At 45.3% G+C, this 16,899-nt stretch overlaps 1 protein-coding gene across 2 annotated transcripts in view; it reads right to left on the bottom strand.

Annotated features, from left to right (window-relative positions):
* The window catches only part of ZNF423 (zinc finger protein 423), a 329,729-nt gene that overhangs the window by 29,716 nt on the left and 283,114 nt on the right, over positions 1 to 16,899 (bottom strand). For both annotated transcript variants that reach the window (XM_048515303.1, XM_048515304.1), the window contains 2 exons: positions 7,710 to 7,841; positions 5,832 to 5,947 (listed from right to left, as the gene is read on the bottom strand). In XM_048515303.1, the coding sequence (XP_048371260.1) occupies positions 5,832 to 5,947; positions 7,710 to 7,841 (248 nt within the window). The remainder of the gene's footprint in view (positions 1 to 5,831; positions 5,948 to 7,709; positions 7,842 to 16,899) is intronic.

The raw sequence follows: 16,899 nt of genomic DNA, 5'->3' as shown, positions 1-16,899 counted from the left end.
AGCCTCTTATATTTATCTATGCATCAGGTTTCCAAAGATATAGAGTTTCTAAATAGACGTATGTTGGAGCATAACTTCGCAAACGGCAATTTTCCTAGACATAAATAAGCTTTGTTTATTGGGGAGGGGGGGGAACATGTGTATCCCTCACAACTTGCAACATGTTTTTTCTACCACAATTGTACATAATGGGGAGTTCCTCCCACACTGTAACAGCTTCTACACACACATACATGGGTCAAAACAGACATTTGCGTGATTTTTACAAATTACAGAACACATGTTTTCCCTAAACTTTGGTAGGGCCACAAACCTTTGGGTGAACCTACCCTCAACCACTGAAGTTCCATCCGTCATGGGCACTGAAGTCAGCTGCTATTTACACACATATAATCATTTAGATTATGAGCCCTTAAAATAGTTCATTGCAAAACCTCTACAAAAGAGCACTTAGGCTGGAATGTTATAAGGACTATCCATACTAGATCAAGAGAAGAAGAAGAAGAAGAAGAAGAAGAAGAAGAAGAAGAAGAAGAAGAAGAAGAAGAAGAAGAAGAAGAAGAAGAAGAAGAAGAAGAAGAAGAAGAAGAAGAAGAAGAAGAAGAAGAGGAGGAGGAGGAGGAGGAGGAGGAGGAGGAGGAGGAGGAGTCGTTTGGATTTATATCCCCCCTTTCTCTCCTGCAGGAGACTCAAAGGGAATTACAATCTCCTTCCCCTTCCCCCCTCACAACAAACACCCTGTGAGGTAGGTGGGGCTGAGAGAGCTCCGAGAAGCTGTGACTAGCCCAAGGTCACCCAGCTGGCGTGTGTGGGAGTGTACAAGCTAATCTGAATTCCCCAGATAAGCCTCCACAGCTCAGGCGGCAGAGCTGGGAATCAAACCCGGTTCCTCCAGATTAGATACACGAGCTCTTAACCTCCTACGCCACTGCATCTCCTACATAAGGGCCTATGTAGTCCAGAACTCTGCTTCCAAAAGCACCAAATCAGATGCCCCGAGAAGCTAACAAGCAAAGCAAGATGGAAATGGCTATCCCAGAATGTTACTTCCCTAGCATCTGGCAATTGGAAGTATTGCCGTCTCTGAACAGGGAAATCACATTTAGCTGTCTCAGCAAATAGCCGCTGACATACCTATCCTCCATGAACTGATCCGATCTATCATTACAAAACCTTCTTAGGCATTCTTTGAAACCAGTGGCTTGCCCTAAAAACGAACCAATTTTGAATCAAAATTACGGGCCATCAGTAAGAATTTGTTCAGTTTTGGCCACAGATCAGACAATTCTGAAAGATAAGCACAGCTATCCAAAGCACCCACTACATTGTTATTAGCTCGGCTGCCATTTTCAGCAGAGACCATATTAGCAAGGACCGAGCGAGCAGGGGAATAAAACACATACAAACGCTCGCGCATAAAAGCTTGCCTTCCCAACCCCATTGTTGTTTTATGCAAAACCGAATGACAGAAACATGCAGATACCAAAAAAAAAAAAATCTGCTGACTTTATTAAAATATTAACAAGGTATAGTTAAAACTTTTGTACACTTATGCAAATGAGATTGCCAGAACAAGGAGAAAGAAGACGATCCCCCCGGGAGAAGGAATATAAAATCAACAAAGTGAAAAGATCAACCAACCCTTCTGCAGTGTGACAGCAAGACACACAAGGCGGCAGCTTGGGAATTGAGGAAGATAAAAATTTTAAAAAATGTACCGCACAGAGACACAGAGACACAAAACACAACCCTCCAAAGTTTAAGTACCTCATGGTTGATACAGCTAATCTATTTAAATGAGGCAGAACGCGCCATCCCACAAAAAGATTGTATTTACCAAGGGGGTTGGCAGCAACATTTTGGGAGACAGGCTAATTGAATAAAAGACATATGAGGGAGGGCACGGAATGAGATCTTCTAGAGTTGATTTCTCACACGCCCCTTTTTGAAAAATTAAAAACTGGAGGCAGAATTCAAACCGGGGACGGTGAAATTTCAACAGGATTTGGGTCTCAGAAAGAGGGCCTCCATACCACCTGCCAAAGGCCAAGCCTGGAGATGAAACAGAATTTTTGCCTACAGTGGATATTGTCGAGTCTGCTCCCTAGAAATCTCCTTCGATTAAGAGTCAAAAACACATCTGTTCAGCCACAGATTGCGGGAACAGGAGGGTGTGGGCAGCCAAGAGGGAGTTTCAGAGATCTTGTGCCTAAGGCTGGCCTAAGGTATCTATGAGTGTCAGGGGAACACAGACCACAGCTATTGCTGCCACCCCCACTGAGGAACTGCAACACAGGTTTTCACCAGCACAAGTGGATGGCAGAGCAGCCAGAGGTGAAAGGGGTTTGAGCCAGAAAATCTGGGTAAGGCCCAATTTTGCTGGCTAAAAGCAATGTTTGGCAAGGAGAGGAAACGGTACTGGGGCTACGAAGCCTGTTAAGCATTCATTTTGAAGTGAGGTGCATTCGTGCCCAAGGCAAGCACCTTAACGCTCAATCCTGATTGAGTGGACGAGGATGACGCTGCTGTGGTGCCGCCCCGCCCTCTCCAAAGGGTTTTCCCACAGTGCAGGAAGCCCCAAAACTACCAAAAGAAAGTCAGCAAAAATCCCCCGTAGGGAATAACAGAGAGGCCAGCTCTCTCGGTGTGTTGGCGCTGGGCGGGCAGTGGAAGCTGACTAATATCAGCTCTGCAGTGGCACTCTGGGAATTTCTGCACATCTCTACGGTCTAACATAGGGGGAAATTCCTAGAGCTTCACCAAGAAGTGAAGTCATATCCTCCCCGAACTCCACCCTATCCTCTACATCTACAAGCATTTGGCCAAGATAGTGCTGGAAACCCTAACCTCAGGCCTGGTTCTCACAAATGGCAGTGGAAAAGATTTCAAGACTGCATTTTGAAATTTAACATTCTGATACTGGGGAGCTGGTTTATGGACACTGCTGAAAAAATGGGTCATAACTCATTCAACAGGTAAATAAAAATAAGCCAGTTTCTGGGCTGCACTATGTCAGACCACAGATTGGACCTTAACTGATCAGGGAGAAGAAGAAGAAGAAGAAGAAGAAGAAGAAGAAGAAGAAGAAGAAGAAGAAGAAGAAGAAGAAGAAGAAGAAGAAGAAGAAGAAGAAGAAGCAGCAGCAGCAGCAGCAGCAGCAGCAGCAGCAGCAGCTGCTTGTGGTTGGTTTCCAGAAGAGGAAGAGGAAGAGGAAGAGGAAGAGGAAGAGGAAGAGGAAGAGGAAGAGGAAGAGGAAGAGGAAGAGGAAGAAGAGGAGGAGGAGGAGGAGGAGGAGGAGGAGGAGGAGGAGGAGTTTGGATTTATATCCCCCCTTTCTCTCCTGTAGGAGACTCAAAGGGGCTTACAATCTCCTTCCCCTTCCCCCCTCACAACAAACACCCTGTGAGGTAAGTGGGGCTGAGAGAGCTCCGAGAAGCTGTGACTAGCCCAAGGTCACCCAGCTGGCGTGTGTGGGAGTGTACAGGCTAATCTGAATTCCCCAGATAAGCCTCCACAGCTCAGGCGGCAGAGCGGAGAATCAAACCCGGTTCCTCCAGATTAGATACACGAGCTCTTAACCTCCTACGCCACTGCTGCTCCAAAGAAAAACCCTTTCTCTAGAAAACGAGTGTGTCAGAAATCTGCCTAATACTGAATTAGACCTTCCGTCTTATCAAGACCATTGTCTATTCTGGCTGGCAGCAGCTCTCCGGGGTCTCAGGAAAAACTTTCACATCATCTGCAACCTGAGCCTTTCAAGTGGAGATGCCAGGGATTGAACCTGGGACGTTCTGCATGCAAAGCAGATGCCCTACCACTTACCTGCAAGCCCCACTTAAGGCTTGGCAAGAAACCTCCCTGACACTCATTTGCTATGCGCATAGATTATTATTTTACTTTTGCTTGGAGGATCATTCATTCATGAGAGTCCCTACTTCAAGTGTGAAGTGGTACAGTCCATTTGTAGGTTTATCACTTCCTCTGCTGCTTGTGAGAACTAGATGCACCTTCAGTCAACCCTGATGACCCTCAATGAGGCCCAGCAGGAATGGATTTGGCAGCCTCAGTCTTATCAGCCAGAGGCTCGTAGAAGGCCATTAATGTGAAAAAGAGCCACTTTCTTTTTTTTGCTAAGATCTTATGGACTTTGCTTCCCTAAATAACCTTTAAGGCCTTGCGCGGCCTGGGACCTCCGTACCTGCGGGACCGTCTTACCCCATATGTCCCGAACCGGCCTCTGCGCTCAGCAGAGGCCAATTTACTGGTGATCCCTGGCCCCTCAATGATACGGCTGGCCTCTACCAGGGCCAGAGCCTTCACAGCTCTGGCCCCAGCCTGGTGGAACGCTCTACCACCAACTGACCGGGCCCTGCGGGACCTTGCTGAGTTCCGCAGGGCCTGTAAGACCGAACTGTTCCGCCGGGCCTTCGGGGAGACCAGCCGTTGATGAGGGCCCCCCTCCCTCCTCTTCGCTCCCCCCTCTTCTGATAACATCATTGAATCCTACCACCCCTGGGGGTTGAGGAGTTAACAGTAGATGCCATCTTGTATTAATACTAATTTTAATGCTGCATTTTAATGGGGAAGGTTTATATTTTATCTTTTAGAGCCTGTATTACTTAACTTAACGAATTTTAATTTGATTTGATATATTGTGCTCTATCTATGTTGTTCACTGCCCTGAGCCCTTAGGGGGAGGGCGGTCTATAAACCAAATATATAAATAAAATAAAATAAATTAAATACGTCAAGTTTCACGCCTTTGTTCCTGAAACTATTTTTTTTAATCTAACAAAATTTATATTCCGCCTTTCTGCCCTCACAAGGGCCAGCAACGAGGCTAACAAATTAAAACATATGTAACATAAAGCACACTTTTAAAACTGTTAAAACCAACCCAAATGAACACTACCAGAGCATTAAAATGATTAAAACTAGAATTAAAACACTTTAAAAGACATATAAATAATAAATTGAAAAACAGGGCAGGAAGGAGGAATGACTGAGGGAATACTAAACAAAGCAAAAACATCTTCACATCTTCTGGCACAAGATGGGGACAGAAGGGGACAGATGAATCTCCCTGGGGAGAGAGCTCCATTGTTTTGGTGCCATACATGAGAAGACCCCCTTGGGCCTTATCATCCTTTCCTACGACCCTACCACGTCCCTGAAAACCCTCGTCCTTTTCTAGTCTCCTAACCACCTGCCAATCACAAAGCTGGAACCACCTTGCCTGTCTCATGGTCCTAATCCTATTCAGAATTACCCCCCTCCACCAAACATTACCCAATAAAAGTCAAGCAAATATTGATGATAGTGAAAACAAAAACATTTTTGACTTTTCCAAGATGGTGGGGGGGGGAGTGTTCAGTTGCCTTCAGCCAATTCTAAGCTGCATTTGTATGGGGGGAGGGGAGAGAAATGGAATGCAAAAGAGAATGTTAAAATGTTACTTGATTTTTTTGTATGCTAATCTTTGCTTGAATTATTAACCAATGGGAAGAAATTATTTACATTGTGCTTGGCGTGGACCTGGCGGTGCATTGTAATGCTACTGTCAAGAGAAATCCTCAGAGCGAATGATTAGAGTTGTCGGGTCTTATTTATTTATAACGCCTGTGCTCCAAGGACCCATTTTTGAGACTGCACCCAGAGAAAGCGAGGTGGGGGGGAGAGAGGGAGAGAGAAAGAGAGGGGGGGAGAGGAAAGAGACAGATCGAGAAGAATGTTCCGATTTTGCAGGAAAGGAAGAGGAAGAGGTTCTCAGATGACACAACCAAAAGACTGCGGATTTGTATTTATGCCTGATGAGTTTTGGTTAAAAGTACCTGAAGTTCCGTCTGGAAGAAGAACTTCTGGGGGCACTGCGAACAGTCGTAAATTTTATCCTCTTGCCCGTGGACAGCGAAGATGTGCTGCTGCAATTTATTCGCCTGTACAAAAACTGAAAAGAACAACGACATCGTCAGCAGATAGAAAGGACAACTTGTGAAAACAAAGACACGCAATAGCCTTATATTGAGCTGGAACAATAAGTCCACCTGATCCAGTTCTGCCGACTCTGGCTAGCAGCCACTCTAAGGCTAAGTCCTTCCCTACACTTACAGTACAATCCTACACAGAGTTACATCGTTCTACGCCCGTTGGCTTCAATGGACTGAGAAGGGTGCAACTCTGCTTGGGTTTCTCCTGCTAGGACACGAAACGTTCTTCAAACTGCCAAAGATGGGGATTGAATCTAGGACCTTCTCTGTGCAAACCATGTCCTCTCTCCTGGAGCCATGGGCTCTCCTCCATTCCACTGTGGCCTGGGGGTGGCCTGGGGCCAGATCCAGGGCCCACTACCAATATCTCAACCAAGATTAAGAGACTGGGAGACGGGCTGTACAGCAAGCCCAATTCCTTTGCATTTCTGCCATGGTACAAGAGCAAATGGGCATAACTAACCATGGCTGTCACTAACAAATATAAACTTACCATTAGAAATTGAAACCCAGGTTTGCAGCCCAATGGTACACACTGGTTAGAGTACAGGACTAGAACCAAGGGGATCTGGATTCCAACCTCCAATCTGCCACAATAGGAGAGCTTATTACAATCACACACTTTCTGCCTAGCCCAAGTGTCAAGATCCTTGAGTGGGTGTCAGAGCTTCACCTTTTGGGTAGCAGGGATGTCATTTTTTTATTGCGTTGAGGAGAACCTCCTGCAAGCATTCTTGTGTAGACACTAAGGAAACTCTGCCTCCTGTCCCTCTTTGTATATAGGCTGGGAGCAGACACAGGTGAGATCAGAGGGTGGAGAAGATTCCTCCATAGTTCTGAGGGAGCAAGCTTGTTTTTTGCTGCTCCAGAGACTAGGACCAGGAGTAATGAGTTCAAGGTGAAGGAAACATCAGGAAAAACTTCCTGACAGTAAGGGCTGTTCGACAGTGGAATGCACTACCTCAGAGTGTGGTGGAGTTTCCTTCTTTGGATAGCCATCTGTCAGGAGTGCTTTGACTATTCATTCCTGCGTTGCAGGAGGTTGGACTTGATGGCCCTTGGGATCTCTTTCAACTCTATGATTCTATGACTTGGCTTCCTCCTCATTATCATAAACCTCCTGCTACTTATCTGGTGTTTTGTGTCCCTAGTTCTCTCCATTCACTGGCCACAGTTCTAGCCCTGACATCTGCAAGGTTGTAGCTCTGGCCTCCCCGTCCTGTCACATGACTGTAGCATCATGGGACTTCCTCTCATACATTTGCAGCTTGTATCTGGAAAGGTTGTATCTGGAAAGGTTGACGCTTCCCTAAGCTGAACTCCACAGTGTTGACATGTGGGTTAAATGGGAATAGGGGAGAACTACGTCTGCAACGCAACTGCAGTGCAGAGCAGGAGTCGGAACCCAGTTCCGTCGTCTCCAAATCCAACCCTGCGCTGCACTGAACAATTTCAATATAATGTATTATTTATTCATTAAGTGTTCACACCAGAAGAGCTGACGGTAGAAAATTCTGCAAGGTAGAAGGAAGGAAGAAAGCCCTCCCTCCAGGTAGCTCTGCTTTTTTGACAGATGATATTCTAAAGCCTTCTCAAGGAAAGTATTTCTCTTCCCACCTCCTCTTTCCAAAGAAAGGAATACTGTATTTTTACAAGTCCCTGGTGTGTCATTTCTGGATCAAGCCATGCACACACAGGCTTGTCTAGGGGCGACTCTCTTACCTGTAAAACAAACAGGGCATTTGAATGTGCCTCCCATCCCCTCGAAGCTGTGCTCAATCAGGTGACACAGGAGCTTTGCCGGAGAGTCAAACATCTGGTTACACAGCTTGCACTCATGATTGATGCCTTCCTCTGCAAGGTTCAAATGATACAACTTGTTAGTGACACAGCAGATTAGCGTCTGAAATGCAGTAGTTGGCGAGAAATCACAGGGCTGGGTGGCGTGGCTTCCCAGATGCAAAGACGCTGCAAAATCCGACAGGCCGCCTTTACAACCGCGTACCCTTGTACAATGCATTCAGGTGTACAGCCGCAAGTCAGATTTTGGGAGGCATTTCTGTTTCAGTTGTGATGGAAGCGACACCATGATCAAACCGCCAGTAACTTACACTCACTCCCGTGTCCTGGGCTTGTAATAATACCGTGCCTCTGTTGCCTCCTTCTTGTGGAAGAAACAGAATGAATGAAGAAATGACGCTCACACACACACACACACACGTGTACATATGTGCATTCAAACCATGTTTTAAATTAATTTTAGATGCAGGGATTCAAGCAAGGCCGTTAGGGGGGGAAAACAGGCTGATTAAAATGAATATATTACCAAAGCTAACCTTCCTATTTCAAACGTTACCCATTTATATATAAAGCTGTACCATCCAACAACCACGTTAGTTTGGTTGACAGACTGGATTATTGATCCCAGCCGAAGGATAGTGAAATTGAAAACCATGGATGCAAAAGAAGGTATACATAATTATCTATGGATTAAGAAATCGTTACGGACAATTCCAATCCAAGATGGGAAACACGTTTGAGAGATGGTCTACTAAGAATACGGTATTAGTGCAGAAGTAAAATAAGCCTTCCAATATCACCGTTGATGTTTCCAGTTGATGCCCACTGCGAAAGAGGCACATGACGGATAATAATCTGTGAGGATGTGATTGATAACCAGAGGAAAATAAAAACTGGGCAGAAAAAGTAAAGGAGGAAAAATTATCTGATGGCTCTTATATTGTCAAATAGCGACAAGATTAAAGGAACACATAACGGAAGAGGGAGGCCGACTAAGGAGGAAAACAGACTTTGAACAATTGATAGCCATAAATACAAGGTATTTGTTAGGGGGGGAAATACGATTTTATTGCAATATGATACGGAAACAGAGCAGGTGTAAGACTCTATGATAAAATGGATGCAAAACTTTGGAGAAAACAGGCATACGAAGCAATGAGAGGATGGGCAGCCCAATCCAGAGAGTGTGATGGCTGCTGTGCTGCCATGCTGCCCCAAAGGGCTTTCGAACAACACGGGAATGAGAGGGGAAAAAACACAAGAATCCCCCCATCCACCTGAAAATCACCCATTGGACAAAAAGGACACATGGCACACTTTCGGGTGGTGTAAGTCTTTAGCCAGGAAAGAGCGCATTCCTGGACTGAAAGGCTAGTGGGAGCTGCTTAAAGTCAGCTCCACCCGAGAATGGCCCCGCTCCAACCGCTGCTGTGCCATTGGGGCCTCACACATCAGTTGGCTCTTTTGGGTTTGGGTGCCATGGGGCTGCGTGGCACCCACCCACAAACGTGGATGCCCTCTCTGTTTGCTCCTTATGCCCCTCCCTTGCATGCCACCCCTCCCCCCTTTCTCCGCTAGGGTGGGTGGGCCATGTCCAGAAGCTGGGCCCCCTCCCTCCCCTCCCTTGCATGCCATCCCTTCCTCCCCTTTCTCCCTTTCCCTTGCATGCCACCCCTCCCCCTCCCTGCAGAACTCTGCTCCTTGGCTCATGCCTATGCCACATCCACAACTCCATTCCCCCTCCTCCGACTGGGCTGTTAATAGTATTGCGAAAGCACTGCAACGAATCTAGTACAGAAACAAATTATTAGCAATGTGTTAGTAAGTTCTACATATAGATGTTAAGTGCACTGATGTTTCGGTGTGTTGTCAAAATAATAGTCTTAAAGAAGAAGGAGAAAAAAACAAACTGAAATGTCACATTCAACTCAATTTACATCACAACATCAATTAAGAGACAACGATAATATTATGAAGGAACACAAATCCCGCGCAGAGGGCATGAGCTTCCTAAGGTTTTACTATTACAGCTTGAAATATGACGAATAATAGGTATTTTTCATCCTGAGAGGTAAGCTGTTAAAATTTTTATTGCAACCTGGATTTGTTTTTAATATACCTCTATAGAAAACATACTGAACTCCATGTTCAGCTTACCCGATAGGCAGTTTTACAAGGAATATTTCTCTTATCTATCTGTCACTAGTTGGCCAAGATGTTGGTACAAGTGTTCTCATGTGCTATCTATAGTCCTCTAGTTGCCACCTTGCTTAAAGTTACCTGCTTGGCATCTACCTGAGCCCTGTCTTTTTCATGGAGATGCAGTCTTTAGAAGGCCCTGCATGGCAGTTTTATTTGCTAGAGCTTTAAAAGGAGTTTGAGCTACAGCTATTTCTTTGGGGAAGTGCAGTAAAGGGGTCTTTATCGTATTGTGCATGGTTTTAATCTGGCACTGTAAGCCATCTTGTGTCACATGAAAAAGGTGAGGCAAAAAGAGTTTGATAAATAAATAAAATTATAAAGGGGACTCTCTCCCCCCCCTGTGTTCCCACTTGGCCTCTGCAATCTGCGGAGGCAAGCTTATTGGTGGTCCCCGGCTGCTCAATGATATGACTGGCCTCCATCTGGGCCAGGGCCTTTACTGCCTTGGCCCCTGTCTGGAACACTCTTCCTTTGGCCATCAGGACCTTGGACAGTTCTACAATGCCGTTGCGGAACTGCAGGACCTTGGACAGTTCCGCAGGGCCTGTAAAATGAAGTCGTTTCACCTGGCTTTTGGGGAGGCTGGTCGCTGATGTGCCCCCACCCCCCACCCCGTCCCCTGTATACCATCACATCTGGTTGCCACTATTGTTGTGCCCAGTCCCCTCCCTGGGGGGTAGGAGGTTTTTCTCTGAGTACCCATCTGCTGTTGATTTACTTGTTATTTATTCTTGTTGTGTTAAATGATTGTTGGTTTTAATTATTATATTGTAACTGTATTTTTAATGGTATTTTATTTGCTGTACACTGCCCACAGCCCTTCGGGGATGGGGCTGCCTCACACAAGCCAAATTTAACTGCACATTTGCTTCTGAATGGTTTCATGCAAACTTCTCATGTGCTGATTCTTGACACAGGTCCAAGTCTCCTCGAGCCATGAGGAAGATGGGGTAGCCTTTCCAGAGGTCAAAACTTACACAAGAGTAAAAATACAGGTACAAAGTATTCTCTATTGCAGTTCACGTACAGCTGTTTCTGGCCAGAAAGTAGTATGGTTTAGTAATAATGCATTAGAGAGCAGGAAGTGTGATGGGGGTATGTGTCCTGACCCATCTCTACGTTTCAAACTACCTGTGAATATTGCTCAGAAGAACATTTTATCTGGGTGTTTTAAATCATACAGAAGTAAACGCTACAACTGTTTGTATAAAATAGTTCAAACGTTATTTAGCCCTTTGAACTTTTCCCCTTCCAACACAATTACCTGAAATTGTGTCCCCTCTGTGTACTGTTTTCCCCCCCAACCCTATGATGTTCAGTGGCTCTTTAATTTCACTCCTAGGAAAAATAATTATACAGTTTACTCAGTAAGCACAGTTTCATTTTATCCAACCGGCATTTCTTGTCATGTCTTCATATTCACCTGCTCTACAAAAGCGTTTCATCATTCGCTGTCCAGTTAGGAATCAACTGCTGTACCTTTCTGGATTGCACAAAATCAAAATGTGCTGAACACTTGCGTAGTTTCTCATGGGTAGCCAATGTTCATGTGATGATGTGGTCACACAATCACACAGAACGCAGCCACAGCTACTAGAGGCAGCACATTGCTGGATGTCACACACAAACTGTGCAACAGTTATTGTATTTGTGCCCAGTGCTGATCACCAGGCATCCTCTACCAAACACAACCCAGCAAAATGTATGCTTTAAGACCACTGATGTACATTCTGAGAGACCACAAGTAAAATCACAGGGGGACAAAACTGAAGAGCCAGAGGGTATTTTTCGCACGCGTCTTGCTGAAGAAGTAAACCACATCACTATTTGAATACGAAAATGTAAGAAGCAAGCTGCTTCTTAAAAGGAGAAATGCTGAAAGAATCTCCCTGCTATGAATGCACAAGGGTGTTTAGGTTTTTTTTACTCTGTGTATGCCTACAGATGTCAGGATACAGCCCCAGCAAACAAATGCAGTGGTTCAGTTTCAGTTTAGTCACCTAAAGGGGTGGGTGGGTTGGAAGGCAGAAATAAGACAGAAATAAGAGGAGAAAGTGCCCTGCCTTAGCATGATGCTTTTGTCTCCTTCCATAAATTCTTATCCAAATTTTTTAAAACCCCATCAATATGGAAGGAAATTACTGATACTTTCTCAGTGGTATTCTGTGACGCTTTAGAGCAGTGATGGTGAACCTTTGGCACTCCAGATGTCATGGACTACAATTCCCATCAGCCCCTGCCAACATGGCCAATTGGCCATGCTGGCAGGGGCTGATGGGAATTGTAGTCCGTAACATCTGGAGTGCCAAAGGTTCGCCACCACGGCTTTAGAGTTGCCAGATCATCCCAGCCCCTGAAGGGGTGGGGTGGGGGAGGGGCAGTAGAATTTAAGTTCCAGGTTGAGAAACTTCTAGACATTTGGAGGTGGAGCCTGAGGAGGACGGGTCTGTAAAAGGGAAGAACTTCCATGGAGAATAATGCCATGGAGTTAATCTTAATAAGCAGCCATTTTCTCTAGGAGTACTGATCTGTTGGTCCAGAAATGAGCTGCCATTCCAGAGGATCCCCGGGTCCTACTAGGAGACTGACATACCTACGTGACATGTACACGGCATGTAAATCTTGAGCGTTAGAAGTATGCAGATCTATGGAGGTCTTGAATTCCTGTGCATGTACGTGCCCACAGACATGAACAACTTGATGGGGTTGATCATTCAATGGTCAAATGCAAGATGAAAGGCTTTACTCAAATAGTTTTTTAAAAAATCAGACTGGAGGAGGGAAGGACATCCAAAGGAGGTGCACAGAAAGGGTAGAACAGTAGATATGTGTGCAAAAGACTGATATGACAGGTGAATTACATGCAACCCCGCTCATTTCTAACATAAAAAGCAAAACTCTACCCCTAACTGTGACAGCCTCTCTCTATAATATTCTCCTTTAAGCCCACAATCTGCTCGTATACCTATTGATTTAATACTGAACAAACTGCATCAAAACAGACTTTTCCAGTCTCTCTGTCCATCCACCAACCCTGTTCAGAATAATAAGCCTTAATTTTACACTTCATTTCTCCAAGAGGAGAGGGCCATCGAGAGAAAGAGAAGTAACGCGGTCCTTGTTTAAAACAAGCAGGCCTGCGGGATTTTATCAGGCAGAAACTATGTCATGCCAGAAGAGAAACAGAGTGCTTTGTGTAAAAGTGTCATGGGGAGATGATAGTATTCTGTAATGTTCCCAGTACCTACTTTTGTCTCCAAAAGTATTTGATCCCTGGCAGACACATATACTTATTTCCATACAGGTCTTGAGGGAAAGCCAGTAGGAATGAGAGATGATTATCTGAATCCTGAAGGTGAAACCTGGGTGGTGCCCACCCGATGCCAAGAGGCAAGCAGTCCGACCCATTTGGAGGTACATAATTTACTGCCAGTGAGTGAGGCTCAGTGAGTCGTGCTGACCTGGGTGAACCTCGGTGGTGGGACGTGGGGCTCCCCCCTTGTTCTTACGTTCGACTGCATTTGCATGGTGTTGATGAGACGGCACTTGATGGCGCTTTGATGCTCTCGCCCTTGCTTTGTACAGCGGTGCTGCGCCTTGGCATTTGAGTGATTTCGGTCACAGCAAATGTGCATTTAACACCGATCACAATGAGTCTCTCAGCCCGTAAGAATGCCGGCGATAGCAGCCTCCTGGCAAGGTCTCCATATAATTAAGAACGCCATATTAGCCAGCGTACCGGTAGCCCTTGCAGTTCTAATTATAACTATATTAATGGCAACCTGAAAACAGGACTTCGGGAACGGTGAGATGACACCCGGTGACATGACATCAAAGCAAGGATAAATAAGAGAGTTGTACAATTAAGAAGAAGAAAAGGCAATCACCTTTACAACTACTTTAACACACACCTCCGGGTTGATTTAATAAAACAGGTTTTCCCTTAAGGAAGGGAGGGGGGGGGGGACAGTTCCCGGCCATATTAAGACAACCCGACAGTCATTTTTGACATCAGGATGTAAATCCCGCACTGTTTCCCCTCCTAGAACAGTCCATTCCCCTTCATTGTGGCAATTAGGGTAATAAAAGCCAGCAAGCTTCTGCTTGTAGGAGTCAGGTGCATAAATCCTTTTGTTAACCATGCTCCTAATAAATGTGGCTACACTGAAATTTGGTGTCACTAAATGTTAAAACATGCCCTGCTCATAGAGGAGGTCTCTTATCCCATTATCCTTTTAAAATAAAAAAAAATTCTACCCAAAAAAGTCCCAGCAGGCGTCAAGCAGTTAGGAAACATACAGCTTAAGAGGTAGTATCAATGCCAGGAATCTAACAATCTGGACCAAATGAGCGAGCCCCACTCCATCCAATTCTAGTGGACCACAAAGCGTCCCATTCACGTTCTATGGCTACCACAGATGAACGACATCGACGTGCATCGCAACGAAACCACTGCCTCTCTGAAGCAGCTGAAGGGGGAAAGCACTCATTGCACAGTACAAACAACACAATTATGGTATTGATTAGCCATTAAATATTGCAGAGAGGGCAACGGAACCAAATCCTAGACTGCCAGCAAAATGATGTCGGAAATGAGAACGCCTCAGCTCCACTATTCTAATTGCTGTAGCCGTGCTGGAATGTCATTAGTTCTGTGTGTGTGTCGTGTAAGACATCCCCTTCCTTTGTATATGATCAAGATTCTTGGCTCAGTTTCTAAAACACCCCAGCATGATTTCATGCACATATTATGCTGCTTAAACCCAGCAGGAAAGTTGCACCTCCCCTACTTTCTGCAATGATTCCCCCTCAAGGGCACTTGCCCAATCTCCTTCTGGACAGATGGGAGGGCCCTCCCCCACATCATCTCTCCCGCAAGCATCTTTGGGAATCACAAATGAATACAGGTGGCCTTTAGTTGGGACCAGTGGGACAAAAGCAACTCTTCAGAATGGGACCCTGGCAATTAAGGAGTCTGGGTTTTGATAGACAAGGGATTGATGGCATGGAGGCTGGAGCATTACCTGGGGAACTGGGTGTAGTCCTCCGGGAGGTTGCCGGAGGTCAGTTGCTATAGCAACAGAGAATGAGCTCAACCTTGTAACTGACCCTTATCTTTTTTTGATCTGTTGGCCACTTGGGGCCAGGGCTGGAAATCAACTGGAAAATAATCCGGTCACATATCATAAAGAAAACTATCTATACTTATTTACTCAGGTAAAGGCTAAAACCTTTGCTTGGGTGATTTCGCTACACTCAAGTGCTTTGCAGCCTTAATGTCTGCACAGTGTTTTGTAAGCAAGCGCAGATAAAAATCTGCATTATAGACAACGTACAGATGTGCCCCAAATACCGATTGCTGAGAGACTGGATGCGGCTTTGACAAGCCAAACTGCCGTCATGACTCCCAAGAATGGTCAAACAGATATCTGGATAAATGCACATTTGAGTATACTAAAAAGGGACCTACCTGAAGACTGCAGAGCTATGTCAAGGAACAAGCGTATCAGACACTGAAGATATAGACGATAGAGTTCTCAATGCTTAATTTCTAATTTCTGGCTTAGGTGACCCCAAAAGCCAATCCTCACCAACAAAAGCCATTCTACGTGATTGCTAATTTATTTATTTATTTAATGAGATAACCATGGCACAGTCTGGAGGAATACTTAATCTGGTGTCACAGAAATTTTGGGAATGGACGGGAAAGACTTGTGTTCAAATCCCTGCTCAGCCATAAAATTACTGAGACCGACTCTATGGCTCATTCTGCACATGCAGAATAATGCACTTTCAAACTGCTTTCAGTGCTCTGTGAAGCTGTGCGGAATGGCAAAATCCACTTGCAAACAGTTGTGAAAGTGGTTTGAAAACGCATTATTTTGCATGTGTGGAAGGGGCCTAAGTGTCCCAGATCAGCCTACTTGACAAGACTGTTGGAGGACTGTGATTTAAACAGCCTTATATACTTGCTGCCCTAAAGTCCCAGTGATATAAACTTTATTACTCTTTCTGTATGCAACCCTTCTACCTCCAGCCAAGTCTACCGCATACCACAGGTAGCAAATGAAAATTAATATTCACTGTTGTCTTCATCCCCATTATATGAACTTGGAATGATGAAGTAGGATAAATTAAAGGGGCTGGGAAGTTTTCAGACTGAAAACCATGAAGTACACAAGTTTCCTAACTACTAAGATCTTCTTAGTACTTGCAGAACTGTAAATTATCCACAGACTGGTTCAAGGTAAAACAAGTAAAATCTTGACAGGAAGAAGAAGAAGAAGAAGAAGAAGAAGAAGAAGAAGAAGAAGAAGAAGAAGAAGAAGAAGAAGAAGAAGAAGAAGAAGAAGAAGAAGAAGAAGAAGAAGAAGAAGAAGAAGAAGAAGAAGAAGAAGAAGAAGAAGAAGAAAGAAGAGGAGGGACCGGCTGAGGAGGGAGAGGAGGAGGAGGGACCGGCTGAGGAGGGAGAGGAGGAGGAGGAGGAGGAGGAGGAGGAGGAGGAGGAGGAGGAGGAGTTTGGATTTATACCCTCCCTTTCTCTCCTGTAGGAGACTCAAAGGGGCTTACAATCTCCTTTCCCTTCCCCCCCCCAACAAACACCCTGTGAGGTTGGTAGGGCTGAGAGAGCTCCAAAGAGCTGTGACTAGCCCAAGGTCACCCAGCTGGCGGGTGTTGGGAGTACACAGGCTAATCTTGTTCCCCAGATAAGCCTCCACAAGTAGCAGAGCGGGGAATCCAACCCGGTTCTCCAGATAAGAGTGCCCCTGCTCTTAACCACCACACCACTGCTGCAAGAAGGATATGGTCTTCAGAACATGGACTTCCCACTAGCTCCAACCCACCACTTGTTGTAGCTGGCCTGTTTCCACGGGCATCTTGTTGCTCATATTCTTCAGTCTTCCATTTT

Source organism: Sphaerodactylus townsendi, linkage group LG14, assembly GCF_021028975.2.
Source record: "Sphaerodactylus townsendi isolate TG3544 linkage group LG14, MPM_Stown_v2.3, whole genome shotgun sequence".
Lineage (NCBI taxonomy): Eukaryota > Metazoa > Chordata > Lepidosauria > Squamata > Sphaerodactylidae > Sphaerodactylus > Sphaerodactylus townsendi.
This window is presented reverse-complemented; position numbering and strand designations above follow the sequence as displayed.